At 34.8% G+C, this 22318-nt stretch overlaps 2 protein-coding genes across 6 annotated transcripts in view; both read left to right on the top strand.

Moving 5' to 3' along the window:
* Nca (neurocalcin homolog) overlaps positions 1–22318 on the top strand; it is a 120469-nt gene that overhangs the window by 80834 nt on the left and 17317 nt on the right. The window lies entirely within an intron of this gene.
* Positions 1–22318, top strand: part of LOC140743655 (neuronal calcium sensor 2) — a 105766-nt gene that overhangs the window by 80834 nt on the left and 2614 nt on the right. For all 4 annotated transcript variants that reach the window (XM_073075084.1, XM_073075087.1, XM_073075085.1 and 1 more), the window contains 3 exons: positions 21207–21327; positions 21443–21586; positions 21887–22015. In XM_073075084.1, the coding sequence (XP_072931185.1) occupies positions 21217–21327; positions 21443–21586; positions 21887–22015 (384 nt within the window). In that variant the 5' untranslated portion in view covers positions 21207–21216. The remainder of the gene's footprint in view (positions 1–21206; positions 21328–21442; positions 21587–21886; positions 22016–22318) is intronic.

The following is a 22318-nucleotide window of genomic DNA, read 5'->3' as shown; positions in this document are numbered from 1 at the left end:
GAATTTTTCACCCAAATTTTGAGGTTATGTGAAAAAATTGCAAATACAAAAGTTGTAGATCTTTTTATTACCTACAACTTTGCCATTTAACTTCTTCGCATAGGACGTGTAGATTAGCCGGAAATCAAGATAAACCATTTTTACCCTTAAAAACTCACCCCCTCCCACTTCCCGAACTCGGATCGACCGTAATTTATTTTTCCTTTCATTTTGATCATATTCTCCTCGTTTTCCAATGGGTTTTATTCTATTGTGATTTTTTTTGGTTTCAAAAATTATCGACCCTGGTCTATAATACCCTTTATTAAAATAAAATCAACCTTAAGATATAATTTCTCTATATCTACGGATGTTAATTGCACGTCATTTATTAATTTTACACTTTACTACTTCCCTAATAGTTCTACTGAAATTTAAAAGAACACATCTAATTAATTAGAGTAGCTACTTCCATAAGCTTAAAAATTAAATCCGACCATCTTTGAAAGTTTTTGCACCCTAATGTTGCAAGCAGTTTCACAACATACAGGAAGGAAGGAATTTAAAGCAAGATACATTTTTGAAACATTTTTAATTTAGGCGTTTTGTTAATGACTGAAATACTAATGTTAATGAGTATGTTCTTAATTAATGCGGGCCATATTATTCGTTAGAGATCACAAAGCATCAGTTATATGGATGCTGTATCTATATTGAGCTCCAATTATTCTAATGAGCGTTTTGTATGCTATTATATGTTGTATTGTTCTATGGCACAATTATACAAAACGCAGATATCCATTAGGTTAACGTACGTAGGTAGATCTGTAATCAATTAATCTAATGTGTCTTCATAGGAATCAATTTGAAGTGATGTTAATCTTATATATAAAATTCTCGTGTCCCAACGGCTTTACCGATCTTCACCAAATTTTATATGCATATTCAGTAGGTTTGACAATCGGCTACTATCTATTTTTCATACCCCTAAGCGATAAGCGTTGTTCACCCTTAACATCTTTTATTTTTATGGCAACATAACGTTTGCCAGGTCAGCTAGTAATATGTGAAATATTAAGCTGTAAGGTTTAAACGTTACGAATATGCTGAATACGTTATGCAAATTCTGTTCTTCTATCCTTTATTAAATAACTATTTTCCTATTAGTAAACCGTATCCTGATACGTATTAAGCACATAAAAGTCAATATGTAAACATTGTGTTGATATTCTCTGATTAACTGACGAAAATATTTATATTATTACTAGAACTCAAACTAAAAGTGCGACGAACTACGTGATACAAAGTTGCTAGTCTTGGGACTTCCATACCCTTTTGTTACATTATCATTATAAGTTACGAGCATTTTGCCGCGACTTTGTATTCGTAAATTATAAAATGAAATAATATAAATAAAAAAAACATCAACCCCTCTTTTAGCACGATAGGGGTTGATCTTCCGAAAACGGCGAAACAGATCTTTACTAATTTCTGTCCAGAAAACCTAATACAAAACTGTTTTGCTTCAAAGTTGATGGATTTACAAACAAATTTTCAAACACCTATTAACCTAAGGGGGTAACCCTTAGGTAATTTTAATTTTCTTAGTGCTCACTTACTCTATATAAAGAACTTACGTGCAAAATTACGGCCTTCCAGTAACGTTTGTAAGTTTTTACGTCGTCGTATGTGTAATTTATTATCTAATTCAATATTTGTAATATCATACTTCCTACAATAATATCTTCCTCTTGTAAAGGTGGAAAAATCTTTAATGATTAGATTGAGACAGTATCAAAGCCACAATTTAGAGTTTTTTTTTTTGATATAGCAACGTTTTTAATGTGTTGTGTTTTAGTTTGGAATACAGGGAGAGTTTTTCATGTCACAGAATTGGAAAGTAAGCAAGTTTACCTGATATTAAATAGACACTGTCGCCCGAAATAGTATTTAATTACGGATGCATTGCGGAACCCTCGATAAAGTGAATCTGCCTTATTCACGCTGTTCAAAGACTTACACCGTTTTTATAAAGCAAAAATGGGGACGGCGGTAGTGCTGTGACAAACGAACTTCATTTTCACCATTTTCAAAGTGCGTTTGTGTGAAAATGTATCCATGCTCTAGATTTTTTAACATTTCTGTAAATTTATTTTATTTAGTATCTAACATCGAGAATATATATATATATACACTCGGAATATAGGTATATTTATTCGTAATTACGGTATACAGTAAGTAGCGCATTGAATTTTCTACTTAATTATTGGAAGTTCGATTTTTTTCTGTATAATGGTCGTCTCATGATATAATTAAACTAAGTTAATTGTAAGGTAGAAATGTATAATAAAGAAACTTTCTTTAAGTGCCTTGTACGTAATTAAAATTTAACTTCACAATACAATTATAATAGTTGTTCTGTCTAATGAATATTATTTTATCGAAGCGATATTGAATACAGCACTTTATAGGTAGTCTATTAAATACCTTGTAGGTACTGTATTGAATATTGCTACGGTTGGGATGAAATTTCCTTTGACGGCGTCATGGTACCAAGGATTACATTTTGTGCTCTGAATATTCTATTGCTATTCAATAAAATATTACCTACACAGAATACCCGGCGGTACATCCAATTTGGTTTAAAACGTCAACCATAAAATGGTTTGAAAACAAGGATGTAGTCCACGTAAGTAAGTAGTAAGTCCATGTAAGTGGTCACCGCCGTCAAGGAACACCCGTTCACAGATCGTTTTTACACCGTACTCCGTATTCCATAGGATGGTCGCCTCAGATGATGGTCATACAGCAACCACACCCTGCCGCCGAAATACAATAATTTTTCACGGTAGAAGTAGGTGTGGTGGTTGTACCTCACCGATTAAACTACCATGGTTCTGAAGACCTTTTAAGTGGTAAAACCAATTGTCCATTTTAGCTTATATAATATTGTACATGTTGAAAATATGTTAATTAATTTAATTCGAGGTGGTTTCAGAAGTTAATGAAAAGTACCAACTGTACATTGCAGTAGCAGGCAAACTTTTGCTTGCCTCCCGCTGTACAAACAATCAAACTTTTCATTATGCTGAGTGTGTAGACAAGTCCGCAATAAAGTTAACTGGGACAGTGAATTCACTTTTCACGTCAATTTTATTGCGGAACGAACTTAAGTAAAGATCTAGTAAAAGGACACTAACCACTTGGGTTTCACTTAAATGCAGTTTACTACGTATCCCATCGTAAAAGTGCAATTTAATTCCATTACACTCGGAGCTCCACTTTAAAGTGTTAAAACTGTTGTTCGCGTTGAAATAACGGTTGTAATTTTAACGCTACTTTTATCACCACTAGACGCCTCAGGATCTGGAGTTGTTATAAAAAGTAAATTCACACTCGGCCGTCATGTTTGCGAAAAGGGAACGCTGCCTCCATGTGCTTACTCAAAACCTCATTTTTCATTTGTTGCGAAATGTTGAATATTTGCTTGCAATTTACGTAATGAAATTTTTCTGAGCCATGAGGGTATGGTTCCAAGTATAAAACCAGCATGAACGACTAGTGCCTATGATTGTGAAAAGTTGCTCAAAATATTGGCATTAAATTAGTGACGTTAACTGTGTAACGAGATTTATAATAGTGGTTTAACTGCAGTGTATCGTTAAGGCAGCGGTATAGCAACAATCTCCCTTCTTTTGTTCAAATAACATCGTCATTATCATCATCAAAGCTGAGCACAGATATCCTGTCAAATAAAGAAAGTTTTAGTTCCTAGTCTAACAATGCAGCCAAATGAATTAATAGTAGATTTTATACACAATTTATCTAAAATCTTATTTCTTTATTATATCTGAGATTGGAGCACCGGGCCACGAGAATATCAGGTTGAATTTCGATTCCTCGAATGGAGACCACGTCTCTCGTCAAAAGGAGTACAGGACGCCCCCAACCAGGTGGACTGATGACGGGAGCGGACGGCGGGTAACCGCTGGATTCAGACGGCTCAAGACCGGTCGGAGTGGCGCAGACTAGGGGAGGCTTATGTCCAGCAGTGGACTTTTAAAGGCTGATAGATAGATAGATAATATAGAAAATATTGATCACGAACTTCGCTTACACGTCATTCTAATTTGTGTCCGAAGGTGAAACATTAATTTTCATTGTAGAATCGGTGAATATAAACTACCGTTACATTTTTAGCCCTGTTATGTCTATGTAACTCGTAACGTCATAATTATTTACCTCGACGAAATAGATTTTATTTTAACTTTTTATCAAACGTCTGGACGTTCGTTTTATAAAATATTAGCCACGTCTACCTCGTCTACTTCGAAGTAACTATAATTAAAATGGCCAATTCATTTCATTCGTAGGTAATCTAAAATCCTACTGCAGCTTTATGACTTGATGTTGGAATATTTATGACCGAAAATTGTTTAACCATCGGTGCCAAAGCTAGTGAATTTCAGCAATAAGATGTTTGTTTGAGGTCGGGATAATTATTGTGTATTTTACTGGGAATGAAACTGCAATAAAGTGTCTTTCGTGAATCAAACGATCGCTCTGCAGCCGGAGCGGCGAAGGCGGATGTGCGCGCCAGTTATCACCGGATAAATACACGACGGTTTCACTTTGAGCATGATTGAACTTGTATTTTTCTTCCAGTAAACAAGCGCAACAAAATAAGTATTTTTATTAAATGGAAGTAGTTAACGATCTCGAAATCCAACTGAGTGTAAAATGTCATTGCACTCAAAGATATCTTTAATCGACTAATAGGATTAAACACGTTTGTTACGCTTGCCTTCCATATCTTTAAACCAAAACGTAGCATATGAGTATATAGATATGGGATGTCGTCGGAGTTGAACCACTAAACATTCCACTACCCTTAACCGTTGGAACACTTAGTTGCATCTCATCTCATGTATGTATATATGTACCTACTACGTACATATCCGTGATTTGAAATACAGCTCGACTCAAAGCCGTTTTGTCAGGCCAAATACTACCGCACATATAACAATTGTCGTAATTGGTAGCTTTGGGAATCACCGAGCAAATACCTGACCTGACATCGCTACAAAAGCTCTGGTCAGTGATGCGATACAACAATACAGGTAGAGCTTAAAGTACGCTTAAAATAAAACCAATTATTTGTTTCTAGCATTTTTAGTGGTTAAATAAATCGTTTGTAAAGTCGTAGTTATTCGGAATGTTTTGATTTCGATTTGATAAAATCGTCCATAAACAATGTATCACAATAAAATATCAGACTCATTTTATCTTTCAGTAGGTATGTGAACGGAAGTAGAAAAGGAAGTGAAAACAAGCACATACGTAACAGAAGTAGGTATCGTTATAAGTTTCCTCGGGTGTTTTATTTTGTACGGAGCATTTTACACCTATCGACGAAACTGAGGACGGAAAAGACGTTACAAAACGTACTGTCTTTTAAATTGAGAAAATTTGAACACGAGGACGTAATCTGGAACAATCTTCACATTTCGCAGTTCTTTGTGACGTATATAAAATGCTGTACTGTAAATTATTTCATGACACTTAAGAATCTCTACTTTATCCAATCTTTTACAGTTGCAATACAGATGCGCTCAAGTGTTTCCTTTGTTAGTCATTGTGCTCATGCTAGGAATGTCTCTAACTAAAGTGGCTTTTATTATTAACCTTTCTATAAGCACTTTGCTATTATTACAGTACCTTTTATCGCAAGGTATCGTGTTATCGAGATGTTTATTATTTCACCTAACAAAAGGGTTTTCTATTCTATTGTGGTAGGCCATAATCATTTTGCCATAGATATTTATGCCTCTTCTTTATATGACATGATCGGGCTAATGGAAAAATAGGCAATATTAACGTATCAACGAAGATGACTAGAACATAATATGTTTTGGTAACTGTATACGGTTTCGTAGTATCTATGTAGTACCTACTAGAAGATATCTCTTTACGTGTCAATAGCATAGATAAGTATAGATATATCAAATGTGTAGGCTTAAACGGCTGACAGAATTGTAATTTACGCGGAACAATGCCGACATGCGCAGTTAAGTGGTGCAAAAACACGAAATCGAAGAAAAGTGCCGAGTAATATCGTATCATTCGTAAATGGTATTCGTAAAAACTACATTTTTTAATATTTTTCAAACACGAAAATAGATGACAGTGACAATTTTAATTTTTAAAACTGGTTACATTTTCTTGTTAGGAGTGAGTAATATTTACTAATCTATAGTCAATAGTCACGATGTTGTCTACAGTATCCTAGTTCACTAAATGTGAATAAGGTCACTATTTTTAATATACTAGACTATATTATACGTAATACATCTCGTTAATCGGATCTTACGATTGAAACTGAATGAATGAAACCGATTGAAAATGATTGAAATTGACACTTCGCAACCTCCAGACGCGATTGTGGAGGTTTTCCTGGAGACATTACGTCACAGCTTAATTGCCTCAAATATAACCATAACACGAGTTGCTCGTAAAATGAGCAATGAAGTACAACTCCATTTATTAAGTCTCTTTATGGTTATCCTTACTAAAGAGTGTTTATAGTTATCTAAGTTTATATTGACGTTCATTATACAACGCCAATGTTGACGCTATGTTTTTGCTTATTATTCTGCTACTTCTATTTCGGTTAAGGTAAACAATACGCGCGTATTATATTCGCCAAAGTACTGAGCTTACGGCATCTAAAGAGCATTACTTGCTAGAAAATCTAGTAGTTTTACTTTGAATATCAAATTTTATACAAATGGAACATTGAAACTCAATTTGTCGCACGTTCGTTCAGTTCATTGCTATCTTTACGATGTGACGTTAAAATTACAAATAAGAGTACAGTAAATACTTTAAATTAATTGCATTATTTTATTATGAATTCTAAGATATTCGTAGTTGCAATCTGTTCGTTAATACCAAACGTACTCTTTTAAAAAATATATATCTGATGCAACGAGTGTGTAACGAATAAACGTAAAAGAGGGATCACATTGAAACTTTTACAAATCTGCGGAGTAGTAATAACGTAGGTCAAATATCTGCAAACGTACAACATATAGCTGTTACAAATGCGAATGAAGGATTACGCTGCCCAGAAGTAGGACGGCAACTTTAGCACCCACGCGAGTTCACAGATTAGTTGTCTAAACTTTAATCAAACATTTCTGTAGATACATATCTACTTCTGAAATATATTTTTTAAATAAATAGAAAATTCAAATATTAGTTTTTCTGCTGGTGACAGTACATTTTATCAAACAAGGGAATAAAATGAGAATAAGAATAATGTTAATCTTGTATGACTATAAGTAAATCAACTATGTCCGTCTATCTGTGTTTTCTTCGACTTAGTGTTGAAATAACTTATTGTTGTAATAATTAATTTCGAATTGATATAAGTTATTGAAATAATTAAGCTGTTAACCGTATTCAATGCTAGTAACATTCTCGCCTATTGTAAAACAATTGGCCATTTCTCTAATGGCTGCGCATTTGAAAGTACCTTATTCATTTTCATTAGAAGCCGCAGATTTCTAATTAGACTTGCAGATTTTTGAGAATAATTTATCAGTGAAGTTGCAAATTGGCGACCAAGAGGTATACGGACGCTTTGAATACTACGGTTTCAGTGAGTTTCTGGAAGTTGGTGCAGGATAGCTTGAGTATTGATTTGTAACTGAGCACCGGCTCAATGGGCTTTGGGTAAATATTATTACAGGAATACAGCAACGCTTAGGAAGCATCAAGATATAACGGATTTAAGCCCTCCTTCCGGCTTAAGTCGCGCTAGAAACATATCTATTATTTCGGAGTGTGTTGTGACGCCTATCATCATTTGCGACAAAAATATCTTCACTGGAATATTTTCATTTAGTATGTATGATTCAGATCCTTGGGTGTGTCTGGAAGTTATCTGGACAAAAATACTTTGTTTCTATTTTCACTCGACTCACGTCTTCGAATAGTTGTTTCAGAGAGAAAATCTAAGATACTCGGATAATGCACTTTCAACCAATGAATTATTCATGAACGGAGACCAACTAAATTTAATTTAACATTGAACATAGTAAACATTACATATAAACTCTACATACATTGTTGTTGTAAGTATGTAAATGAGAATGATGTAATTCAATCATCCGTGACACGATACGTTTTTTAAATAATCATTAAGCATACATACTGTTATAGTTGTTTAGGTCAATATCATTGTCACTGTATTTATGATTTAATGTACAATGGTGGGAAATTACTACGTTATGTTATTAAAATGACCCATTTTTAAATTTTGTTCAGATTAGTAGTTATGTATATGGGACTACAAAAGGTTAAGGGTTAACGTTACTTAGTTATGTTAGTATTGTTAGTTTTAGGGTTTGGATTATAAAAGAAAAGGAAATTATACCTATTTTCTAATAAAAATGGCTACTCATCAATTATTTCGTTAACAAGGAGGTTCAACTTCGGGCACAATAAACTTACAAGCGTCTTAGAGCCTCGCTAACTACATAATGGTGTTACTGTAGGTGATGGTGCACCGCTAATCGAGTGTAAAGGGGTTAATGCATCCACCTATAAGACCCGGCTATCGCTGTCACCTCGTTAGTGACGTCATTATCAGCGGCCCGCGTTTAGGTAATTGCGAAGTTGGCCATAAACTCGAGGTTTAACTATTTACTTTGTCTTTATTACTAATTCACTCTGGAGAGATTTAAAGGTCAAGGTTTATTTTTAATACAAATTTGTGGGGATTCCTCAATCAATACGCCCTCTCCGTCTTCGGATTTTATTGCGTGTTTCCGAATCACACTCAGTTAATAATCGTAAACAGTTTGAATTTAAACGTTGTAAACTACGAATTTCTTTCGTGTGTTACTTAGTTAATTATTGTTCCGCTCGGTTTTAGTATTGTTCTCTTTAATAATTCCACGTAAAACAATAGTTATAATTAAACTAGGCTTAAAACGAAGTAGGCAAGTAATATAATTATGACAGAATTTAAAATGTTACAAAATATTTCACAGCGCTAAAAATATTCCATCATTTTGTAGCGAGTTTTCATTGCCTGACGAGATTTGAGTAGATTAATTACGTCCATAGGCGGCTGGAAAGCCGTTTAGGGGGATCAGTTTAATGCTAATAGTGGATTTTAAACGCAACATTAAATATGTATTTACTAAGCGAACAAGACTAGATTTTTAATTCGTTTGATGTATTCGGATAGTAGGAGTATATGTATCATCCTACTGATAGATATTATGGTAAAGTTTTACCTTCAATATTTAGCTTAAGTTTATAAATTCGTTTGCAATTATAGTAGGTAGTTAGGTAGGTAAAGAAATTTATTTCAGAAGGGTATTTACTGTAATAACTTAAAAAGCTTAGCTATTATGGCAAAGATTTTACAATAAAAAGTACCGTCTTGACTTTGATAATTTCAATTTAATACTTGTGCACCCAATATTAAACTTTTGCATTCATTAGTGCAAATAAAATTTACAAAGGAAGGTACATAATCGCTTATTACTTCGCCATTGTTGAAAAGTAACCCTTCAAGGAGACGGGCATCAGGCGTGCTTAGTGAAAAAACTCAATTTAAACTCTTTTTTTCACTTGGTGAACGAGAAGATATTAAAATACTCGTTATAGATATTAAAATTAAATACGTGATACCTTAAACTATTCAGCGAAACGGTCTATACAACATAGATCAAAAACAAGTATATCTTGTAACGGAAAATCTGCAATAAAATCTTAATCGCTGAGAGCCGTGGGCAATGAACACGAAAAAGTAACTGTGTTCGACCTTAGACGCTGTCTCATTCCCGAGGGTTCTTAGTACCTACCCGCTCGCACTTGATAAAACGAAGATCGTAGCCAATTAAGCGTGCCGCCATAACATTGTATTAAGTACTCTTCCCGGAGAAAGAAAATTACCTTTCGTTCTACCTATGTCTTTCGCACGCGTCTCGACTACACCGCTGCCTCGAAAGTATCTTAGTTTCCCGGCAACTTTGACAGGCATTGTAAAGTAGATAGATACAACTCGTTTATTCATCGCGGGCTCCGTTTGTTTGCTCTTATAATATCCAAACAACACGACACGGCGCGACAGTATGTGGGCGCTATGTATCAGATTATATTGCATGTACGCTTCACTGAGTCGTGCCAGTTTAAGGGGCTACGAATTGATAATAATCAATAGATGCTTACACACTGTGATCGCTGAACAAGTGAAAACTGATTTTTTGTGTCAACGTAGATTCCGTGGGTCGTTGTTTTATTTGTATACGAGCTAGACTGTTTTAATTTTACGTTCAAAACTGATATGTTCTAGCACCTAGGTGAACAAACACTTTGCTTACTTGAGTGCAAAATTAAATACTGCTCGGGTATCTTGATTTTTCTACATTTAAAAACATTTAGGTAACTTTGTATGTAGGTACATCTACAAAAATATTGCATGAATGCGCGCTGCGGTGAAGTGCTCTTTTTAGTACGTTCCTTTTTTGCGATCTATTCGTTTTCATATTTTAATGCTATTTGGATGGAAAAGGTACTACAAAAATGTGTAGGCAAAAAAGGATAAAGTTAAAAATAAAATGTGTACCTATAATTACAAGCAGGCGAAGCGTTGTAGAACGTTCGATGAGCAACGCTAATAACCGTATTCCACAAGTTTCGTTCGTTTCCATAACTCTCATTCAGCTCTCGTACACCGTTCACCGCCAGTTATTGAAGAGCGACTATCCAATTCATTGGCCGTCCAGATTTTCAATGAACGTTTGCAGTGCGCTCGGACTAAGGTATTTTCGATGTTGCCGCAAGTAACGTAGCATTTCAATTTGTTAGGCTTGAATATTTTTAAATTTGTAAATTTGACGGGCGATTTTATAAGTGCAATATTTTTTCTTCTAAGTTTATTTATATTGACGTCAAGAAAACGTGCACATACAAATAAATAATTATAACACATTTCATCGTGTTACGCAAAATAATATCAATCCGTAAAAATATTCCATGTAACAATCTTAGATTATAGGTACATCATGCCAAAACATGACAACACTGAAGTTAAAATGCTTAACTAGTGTTATAATATTTCAAATATGTGTTACATAATAGATAACGGGTCTATAACATACAAAATAAATATCATGGTTCTGCTTTCACGAATAATTTAGCCAATATTAACTCCTAAAATGTGAAAAATGGGTTAATATCCATAGTAACAAACGGCGTGTGTTGCTGAACAAAATTAGTATAGAAATTATTTTTATTGTTTTCTTTCGTGTTTGACCGCGATTAGACAAAGAAATAAACTGTTCAGGTAAGGTCACTTAGTTATTTAATTCAGGCTCATATTACTTTAAGTTAAATAAGCCCTTCGTATTACATTTTGCATAATAGTTCATGTTAACCATGTTGTAACTTCAAAAATGAACCATGTTCGAGCGAGTCGAAATACGTTTGGACAAGTGCCTAAACGAAAATATGAAAGGGTGGTTGTTCTCACAATACCATTAGGTCGTCCTTTTAACGAGGGGCGAGCGAAGCGGAGGCGAATGTGCATGAAAACTGGGAGTGCAGTGGCAAAAAGCCCCGGGCCGTGTTGAAAGACGTGAGAAATAATGACACGCGGCGTTCACCGCGATAAATCCGTAGCTTTTCACTAATTTGTCGACACCGGAAAAACACGGTTAGGCAACTTTTTCATTTTTTGTACACTAACTTCGTTTCGCCGTGTGCATATTTACACGAAAATTTACACGTCGGCAGCGCCTGTACGAAGGAATATTACTTTAGTATTCTAAACGTCTATCTGCGTATGTATAAATTAAGTAGTGATATCGAGTCAAGTATAACCAGAGCTTCATGTGAAACAAAAGTTTCTTCGTAATGTTCTTAACAAAGTTGCCAATCTATTTGCTTGTGAAGGTGTGGGGCATCAAGACTTCAAGCGACGTTCTCACTAAGATTGCTTCCTCTCGTCACAATGCGATGCCTGTTGAGCTTAACTTCCGATGCAATCGGCAACTTAATCTGAATTTACCGGGAGTTTCATCTGCAATTCTGCAACTTTAATGATGTTTGTATTCCGTGTATATCAAGAACGGTTGCGATAACGACTGTCTCTGTAAAACGACAACAAGAACACCGCTTGACGTCCGTTTGTTTGTTCTACTGAGCACAAAGGGGCTCACTCTCGGTGCACAAAGATCTATAACATTCAAACGACTAGCACGGCTCAATTGACAATTCATTTGATTCTGTCTTTTCATTCTATCAACTTGGACATGCGTCAAAGGGATTACATGAGGCATGTTGGGGTGCAATCGGCAGAGAGGCAAACCGTATGATTGATATTGCCGGTATTTTTAGGTTTTGTTGGCAACGTTATACACCACGCCTCCAAAATGATGTTTGCCAATTTTAAAATATGTCCTAATTAGCCTGCAATTTGATTCCAATGGTTTTAAACCAGCACCGATCTGAATGATCGTATGAGTGGACGGTATTCACCAATACTCGCTAATATAATTATAACGATAAACTTTCGAAAACACGGCTATGGATAACAAAAATTTATGCGTCATTTTAACTAGAAAATATTATACCTATTCTCTATTTAAATCATTCAATGTAGGTATTATTGCCGGTACCGGTTTAATTATTTATAATCTCTATAACTCTTTCGTCATAATATAATTCGTTCAAACATATCTTCATGAATTTGTCTATTTTCTGAAAAAAAATATAGTGTTTCTGCATACATATTCAAAACAGTATACTGGAAAGCATGTGATTTCATTTGCGTGTTGAATCTCTAATAATATTACTCTCTCGGACGTTTCCAACTTAATTATAACGGAGTGTCTATTATAAGTTAGGTATTATGAATTTACCATGTTCTCACTGTTACAGTATTTAATAAAGGAACAAAACGTCGACACTAATAGCCACTAATTGCAGTAATAATGTTGGGAGGTAAGATATTCATGAAATGGCAAGGCTTTCGCAACCGACGCCAACGTGACCAGAATTCAATGTATTTGCGACAGTGCTCAAACTGGCGGACGCTCGCGGCCTTCTTCCAGTACGTGTATCAAATTATAATAGTACCCGTAGAAAATATTATGTGTATCGCAGTTTTAGGCTTCATGCCGGACAGTTGGAATTGCAAAAAATCCTCATTTGCCTCGCTATTTATTTATCCAAGCGTGCATGTCACAGGGCAATAAAACGACAACAAAGAACAAGATTGGAATTTAATATGTACGCTTGAACTCGATTTTTAAGATAATAAAAGCAAGCTCCGCTTTGAGTTGAAAGAAATTTCTAGGTTCTGTGTCATTGGTGCTGCTTTGAGACTATAGATATTTTCTACGAATAACTGAAATGTAATTGTAAAATAGTGGATTATAGGGATTTAAAGACCCATTCGATATCATATTCAAAGAAAATATAAATACCTATTCAAAATAATTTAAAACTATATAAGTGTAATATTAAAAGTTAAGTAATAAGGAATAGTAAAAATCAGGTGTAGGTATAGTTACGTATTTGTTTTGACGATTTCGTGAATTACACAGTTTGGTCAGAGGAATTCCTCGCAGGATTAAACAGATCAGTTCATTTCTTTTTTTTTTTTTAACAAAAATATTGATTAATTATTATCGATTGATAGTTGCGATTCATGAGCTGTTAAACTGATTTGTATATCTGCCTTAACTAGAATCGAGTAGAACAATGAAGTTAATCACGGCTGTTTCATGATAGAAGTGGATATGGTCTCCACAGTTAACCAATACTAGTTCTATCATTTTCTTTAAATATATTTCATTATTGATCGTCTATTCTACATTATCCAGAGAGCAAACCATATATATAAGCATGCCAAATTGTTTCATGAAGATTACGCGAACGTTCGCCGATCTCGTTATATTCGAGCTCATACGTATAAGATCACCCTTAAGAATCAACGGTATATTTAGGACGTACGTGCTATTGTCTGAAAGCCAGTCATCCAATCGAAAATGAAACGTAAATGTATGCACCGGCACGCCTCGCTTCGACGTTGTCTCGTCTGTTCGATGTTCATACTTCGATACACTCGTCTTCTTACCTTCGATTTCATCGCCAAACTATTTTAGTACATCGATACTCGGTTCTTGAATGTACATAAATCACTTAAACTATTTTTTCCATAGCGTTGGAAACATCTGAAAATAACCATTCACGTACTAGCTTTTTGTGACGTAACTCGGCCACGAGTAACCACAGCTGTAACTCGAATAGCTATGAGAGTAACGTGGTCAAGATGAGATGTTCAACCGTAATTCGATTTCCTCGCACGTGAAGCGATAATGTAATTTGCTTTGTCACTTTAGATGTGTTACCGAGCACTTCGGAATTAGTTTTTTTTCTCTGGAGCAATGTGAAAGGATTTATAATTAATGGGAACAAAGTAACTTACTAAACATTTTCCACGAATGGTATACTAATATGTAACATTTATTTTCCTGCATATCAGCTTCAAACTACTAAGCTAAACAAATGACTATTGTAAAATTTATATTGAACATGTAGCCCATTGTACTATATCAGTATGTCTCGAGAGACTTATTGAATCCGACAAATAGCTACACTTATAGTGCATGTATTTCCGCCGTTGGTTCATTGTATTATCAGTTAAATATTTATCTGTCTGTATCTATTGAGCTTGAGTTTTAAAGAAGCTTGTAGCCGATTATTTCTAAGGACTGTAGTATTTATTTTCATTTGATTGTTATAAAACAGCTAAAAATAAAATAGACCTGTAATACACACTAAAGAATGTATTGATTTTTTCGACGTTCTGGCACGCAAGTGGGTGCTAAATGATTCTCACAGTGATGCTGCTGTTTTTATGTTATTTACGCTTTTCGATAACCGGCTATTTCTTTATCAAATTTCCTCTTGATACCATCTGAACGTAACCTTGCTCAATTTACTTTGACTTCGTTGAACTTCGCTCTCACAATCCGTACAATTATTGTATTCATCCCTTTAATGGCTTTAGATTTTTCAGTTGGTCCAGTCTTCGAAGAATTTTAACAAGTTCAACAACAAATGACATTCTGTAATCTCGTTGTATTTCAAAGGATCTAATTTCGTTTCGTTAAGCTTTCAAGGGCGACGATGTCGCTGAAATAAGATTTTTCATTTCTCCTTCGGTGTAGGTAGTTGGACGCGGTTTGAGTAGCTACTTTGTATGCGGTGTTATGACTACAGAATATAAATAATAAAACGCCAGATTTATCTTGCAGGTCTGTGCTTACGATAACCTATAACAAATGAGCAACAAAATAAATAATTAAGATAAAAACGAGTTATTTTATACATTACATTAAAGCAGCATTATCTAGTAGGTACCTATTCATATGAAAGAGTTTTACAGTGACTATAAATTTAACATTATACCTAGTACTTGTTTATTTAAATGAAAAGTAGTTTTCGAATTGTAGAGTAGGGTTGAAATTCATCGGTATATATTTTAAAATTAGTGTACAATAAATTGCCTGCGGAGGTTACGGCAAATTCCTTCGTATTACGTAGTGCATGCCGGATTGTTGACATTATTGAATAAAATATGCATGAACGGCACAATTACTGTAAAGAGAAAATATTATATTTGTACGGGGAATTTGAGGATTCTTACTCGTGACGACGTGTCATTTGAGTATCGATTGAATGGGCGCTTGTTCATTGGGACGACAACGGCACGGCGGGGCAACGCCAGAGACATAATATCTAAGTAGTCGACAAAATTATACGCACTTTGTGTACCAAAAAGTATTTCGCGTAGCAAAGCGTTTATACATTAAGATTTATATCTGCAGTTCCTTAGTGTGTTGTTGTTTTTTTTACTAATACCTAATTATCCGAATAGTGTTCTTAAAAGTTTTTTATTTATCTATCTTATATTGTTGGTCCTAATAGATTAAGTCCTTAAGTTAGATTTAAATTCTCAGATGTAACAGTCAGTCTCAGGTCACAGTAGGCGGCACGCTTGTTTTCATACACATGGTGGGACACGCGCTATCTATTTAGATTTAAGTCTATGACCTGCACTGACACAAGTTCAGACAGTATCGGTGTCGTGTCGTGTCGTACCGTGCCGTCTTCATCCTAATGAAGAAGCGCCCAATGATATCACGGATCACGGCCATGTCACATTGACTTGACATTATCAGTGAATGCGAATTTCTTCAAGAGATTGTACTTCATATAAGTGTTTCGTATCTTTTCTTATTAATGGATTATTTAGGTACCTATATACCCTACAGTTCAGTATTTACAGAAATAGAACATGAATGCGTTGTTGATTAAACATTGATACTGGAATCATTTCTTTACATATTTTACATAACGAGTAATTGTCGAGTAACAAGTATGATCGCAATCGCGTTATATATTTAACAATATCTTATACATAAACGGACATAAAATATGTCCGTGGTTTGGAAATAACCGCCATTGGAACAGCAGAACAGATTTCGGTTGTTAAATTATAAGAGGTACACGCAACCAGAGAACGCACATGCTGTTAAGTAAAATAAATGTTATAGTTCTTTTCGTTATATGTATTGCAAAGACTCGTTGGCACGCGATCATCAGGTGAGCTGTCTAACTGAAATGTTGTATCTCGGCCACGAACACGATATACAATAGATCGGCTCTTCCCACGCTGGAATGGATGGAGATTTTGCCAACCGGAGACGTAACTGCTGAAACAAAACGCATGATGCCAACGTATACTATTCAGATATTAGATTTAATATTATTTAAAAACTGTTCTAAAAACGATTACGACTGTTATAGAAACAAACTGTTATATCGATAACAGAAGCGCAATTAGTTACCGATGAATCGGTTGTTTCAGTCACAAATGGCCAAATAATGAATCAATGGAACTCATTTTGACACATTTTTAATTTGACTCGTTTTGTCTCTTATCACGTCAGCAAGGATTTATTTTGTCGTCGTAATTTTGTTCTGATATAACGGTTAGTTATATCTTCTATATCGACAGGTTATGCCATGAATGAAAACGGTTATGATATGGTATATCGGAACCTTGCCTAGTGCGATTTAATTACAATAACGTCCGGAGGCAACACGTCACACACGACTCCGTGGTAGAGCACTAATTGGGAACCAGTGACAATTCAATTTGAACCTCAGCGGTATTCCGACCTTTCACATTCACAAATTCTATTGTACAAAGTCACAATTTATAACGAGCAAGAACTTCACAATATACGCATTGTTTTTTTACTTATTTAACTCGGCTTGACTCCTGCTAACCCCCGTAAATATTTCGACTATGGACATTACAATTTTACGATGAAATTTTGCACAGATATTGTTTAAAGTTTAGAAAACTTTTACTACAAACATGTGAATCATCTACACTAATATTATAAACAGGAAAACTTTGTTTGTTTGTTTGGTTGTAATGAATAGGCTCAAAAACTACTGGACCTATTTTAAAAATTCTTTCACCATTCGAAAGCTACATTATCCACGAGTAACATAGGCTATTTTATATGAAATATATTTGATAAATAGATTTTGCCGGGACTAAGTTTGCCGGGTCAGCTAGTAATAAATAAATCTTGGAATCTATGGTGTTGCATCTTTATAATATTGAACTTTGACAAAATAATTTAAAATCAAAAATTGTAACATAAAGTATTTTTAACAACACTTATAAAACAACACTTTATTAATTTCATTTACAAATGTAGGTGCAAAAATGAATTAAGTAATAGCTTACACTCCAACTTGATTTTAATCGAGATCGTATCAAAATCAATTTGCGCTCTGGTTTGTCGGGACTAAAAACATTGTCTCTGTCTCTGTCTTTCTATCTATTTTGTTTGGGAAATATTTGTCATGACAATCATTAAGTTTTTTTTATTATGATGTACTTAATATTGACTATTGACAACGAATCCTGAGTTCTAGGTTGGAGTGACTCGGATAACAATGTATTTTAATAAAGGATAAACCAAAGCTTATCACTGCTGTTTTTAGGCAAGAAAATGTGTCTTGATAAAAGGTGGCACTTTGATTCAAGTAATATGCACCGAAATAACAATATTTTAGGAGTTTTTAGAAATGTGAGAGGTCAGTGTTTGTCGCAGTTCGCATTTAAAAATAATTTGTTTTGCCCAAAGTTGAAAACAATTCTCGTGAATTCAAAATTTAATTGCGTTACTGGTTTCATTACAATAATTAATTGCTTTGTATCAATTTTGTGGTGTGTGATTTAAATGGAATTTGTTTCGAAAAAACGGCACGCTACGCCTCGCTAGTGGGAGAAAAATCAGTTTAAAAACACATATCACAAAACGAGAACCTCGTTTAAAGTATAACTCACATATCAATTGCAATTTCGACTGGTTGAATGATTGCTTGATGTCAATTACTTATGTTCATAATGGTTAGGTGAACTGTACGCTTGCTTGCTGTTTCATATTGATAAAAACGATTTTTATATCTAAACAAAACTAAAATCGTATAAAACTTCAAATACAATTCAATAACACAAACATGCTAGCTATCGGGTGACTATTGACTCCATGACTGTGAATACGTTTTATTCCTGCTTCTAAGAAGGCACTACACAGGTGCTGTGATATTTTATCTTTTGACTACAAATCGTCGTTAACTTATATAAATTGAATGAAAATGTCAAATAAGGAATTCAGGTCACAGATCGAGGCACAATAAAATCGACAAAATTGATGAATGATGCAGTATTCAAATTATACTCGTACATACATAATAATATTGTCATACATATTCAATGACGTTAATGGGTCACTATTGTTTTCATCATCACGTAAACAGTATGTTGAAGTGCAACGTCATAATTTGTCGGACAAAGAGGGCTTAATAAGGTGCTTTTCACTGATATAAATAACATACCAGCACTAATGGAAATTTGTGGAAAGCACTTAGGATATCAGCAGTTTCAATTAAAACTCCTACCTACCATGTTGATTCCGAAAAACAATAATATTGCCGGCTGAAGTCAGCTTAAATTGCAGTCAGTCAAATTAATTTGCAACTGGTAGATCGCACTTTTTAATTAGTTGATAGTACATCTCAGGTAGAATAAAATTGTCCTCTAATAAAGACGTTAGTCTCAAAAAATCTCATCACACTTACAACCTTACTATTTTTATATGAGCTAAATTAAATAGGTTATTATTAAGAAATATCTATTGCCTATATTTCTTTATTGACGGACATGTTCGTTTATAATACGGTCACGAATAACGTTGTATTGAATATATACCTTAAGGACTAAACTGTCTTATTTACTGGTACTTCTTTTTTTTTACTGAAAATCTGAACAGATTTTCAGTATTAATTTATGTTATAAGAAGCGCTAACTTGAATTCTATTGGAAAGATATTGAAATTATGCAACCAGGAACTTAAGGAAGCTAAAAAAATAAATAATTGCTGAATTGCAGAAGTACGAGGGTTGCGCAATAATTGATACTGAAAATCCTTTCTCCAATTACGGCTACACTTTTGCAATACACTAATAGAAGCTTATTTCTCGATGCCGACTAATGCTTTATCATTTCTTTAAGTAAGCGGTTGCAGTTACCTGGTCGCGGATTAATCCCATTTTATTTCCCGGAGTCTTCATATTTTTTTCTTATGGCAATTTGTAATGCTCTTTGAATTTGAATTGTAATAATCTTCTCTTACGGGTTAATTCTACAATTAAACAGTAATATTATGATAAATTTTAATAGAATTCCTATGTATTATTATGTCATTACTTTAATCGTTTTTGGGAAATATCTATTAGCTCTTTTACGAGTAATATTGAGAGTTACATTTTCCTGAAAGATGACTTTTTTGCATTCAGTTCATTAGTAACTGACTGCCTCAGTAGCAATTAAATTAATTCAGGTGCAGTTTGCACAACGTGGCCCCGGATTTATGAACTTTAACCGGTTTTCTATGTATTAGGTAAACAATAAAATGGTAACATGTCAACACGCACTATAAAACAGATCCTTGTGGTACATTTAAGTTTTTTTTATATCTGAAAGATAGAAAGGTAGGTTACTAAAACAATAACTTTCTGCTATGGTACTGAAGTAGTAAATTTTAGTACAAAGTTATAAATTATTCAGAAACAGGGAACGGAATATACATTTCAATAGAGGTACGATGAAGTACCTCCTGCGCATCTCATGAGAATATTTAGTCGTCGCCGTTGATTCGTATTCGTACGGCAGGAAAAGCTAGATGACGTTCATTGATGCTGTGCGATTTAGTATTCAATTGTTGCAATTACTTTAAAGCGAATGTAGCGACTGTTGAAGATCTATTATTACCTAAGGCAAAGCAGTTGAATGAATTCACATCTTATCAAAGTGTTTCCACACTAGTTTTAAGCCGCGTCGAACGATCACCTGTTATGTGAACTCCATATTCGTTTCTTTCGTCTCCAGTCAAGTCTACTTCATGCAAATCAGTACTGTTGCCAAGATGATATTGTTTTTAGGTTACCTATATTTTTTCAGGTGAACTGTTGTCAATTTGGTTATTTTAAGAACAGAGCAGTGCTTCGTTCGGAGGGCGCGCTTTATCTTTAACAGCGTTGCGTCCGTGACATTTCCACCCCCCGAGCCCTCGGCGCCTCGCGTCAAATACTAAATTTATCCGCCGATACTGTATCCAATAACAAATTTTATAACCCATAATCTATCCAACCATTAGAATATGTAATGCGAGACTGGAGTTCATATGCGAGATTAACGCGCAGCGTTATCTTCCAGCGTTTCCTTTCCTTCGCTTTTTATGCATCTACAGATTTTATTGGATTTATAAAGAGATTTTTTGTCTTCACTTCATTATTTTAATGAAATTATTATTTCAACAAAATATGCGATGAGTACATAGTAGAAGCCACATATTCGCATTAAACTCAACTAGTAATAAAACTAGAGCTGGATTACCATCTACATACTTTTCTAAAATCTACATATTTCTAATCGTTTGATTTATATGCTGCAACCATCCTGTACCGCTCTTGATTTCTATAGTTTATTTTATTAATAGTTTGCGTTGTTAGCTGTATTTAGTCTATATGTACCCTTTCTTTTGTTCTAGAAAAGCAAAAATGGGCTGTTTCGTCAGCAAAGATAAACTGACCAAGGAAGACATGGACTTCCTCAAGACCCACACGTCCTACGACGAGACCACCATTAAGGAGTGGTACAAGGGATTCAAGGTAAGGTTATAAAGAAATTTGACGACGAAATCCTAATTATACAAAGAAAGCAAATAAATAAGAAAATTAAAAATCATGATATTATAGTCATGCTCGCGTTTTTGGTTATTCACAGCAAGACTGCCCCAACGGCAGACTGACTCCTGCGAAGTTCGTCGACATGTACAAGATGTTCTTCCCATCTGGGAACGCTGTGGAGTTCTGCGACCACGTGTTCCGCACATTCGACATGGACAAGAACGGTTACATCGATTTCAAGGTAACAATTAGGGTGTCAATAGTATAGTGTAGGTACATAAAACATTAAAATATCTAAAGCGAGCTTTGCGTGCGAGCACCGACGATTCTTATATGTGTGTTTAATGGCAAGATGAAATTGCGCAGGCGAAATGTTTAATCGAATTATATTATGTGACTGGTTGCGAAACTCTAACTTATTTAAACTTGTAATAGCTTGCATTGTATGCTGAGTGTTGAGTGCATTCAACAGCCGACTTCCGTGGCGGGCATGACTTATAATTGAAAGTCACGGTGAACAACATGTTTACGTTTGTTATAGGAATTCCTGCAGGCGATTCACGTGACTTCTAGTGGCACCCCGGAGGAGAAACTTAAGTGGGCGTTCCGCATGTACGATGTCGACGGGAACGGTGTGATTGATATTCAAGAGATGACGAAGATCGTGCAGGTACGGCTCTCGCACGATACGGTAGACGACTTAATTTATCGAATAGTCCGACAAATTGATACTATCTAAGCTGATGCTCTATCGGTGAACGATAATAGAAGTCGTGTCGCTGATATGACAAAGGGCGCTTTCTGACACTATATTAAAGGCCGCGTCGCCTGCTCTCAGCGAACACTTAGTCACTGCTCTTAACAAATTAACTTTGCACGAAGATACATTGCAGTGGCGCATTCTCCGCCCCACACTGCTTGAACTTCATTCTGCGTGGAAAATGATTTTATTACAGACGATATGTTATCCACA

Source organism: Epargyreus clarus, unplaced genomic scaffold (assembly GCF_041222505.1).
Source record: "Epargyreus clarus isolate Ecla_fem2 unplaced genomic scaffold, WU_Ecla_fem_2.2 ptg000007l, whole genome shotgun sequence".
In the NCBI taxonomy this organism is placed as follows: Eukaryota; Metazoa; Arthropoda; class Insecta; order Lepidoptera; family Hesperiidae; genus Epargyreus; species Epargyreus clarus.
This window is presented reverse-complemented; position numbering and strand designations above follow the sequence as displayed.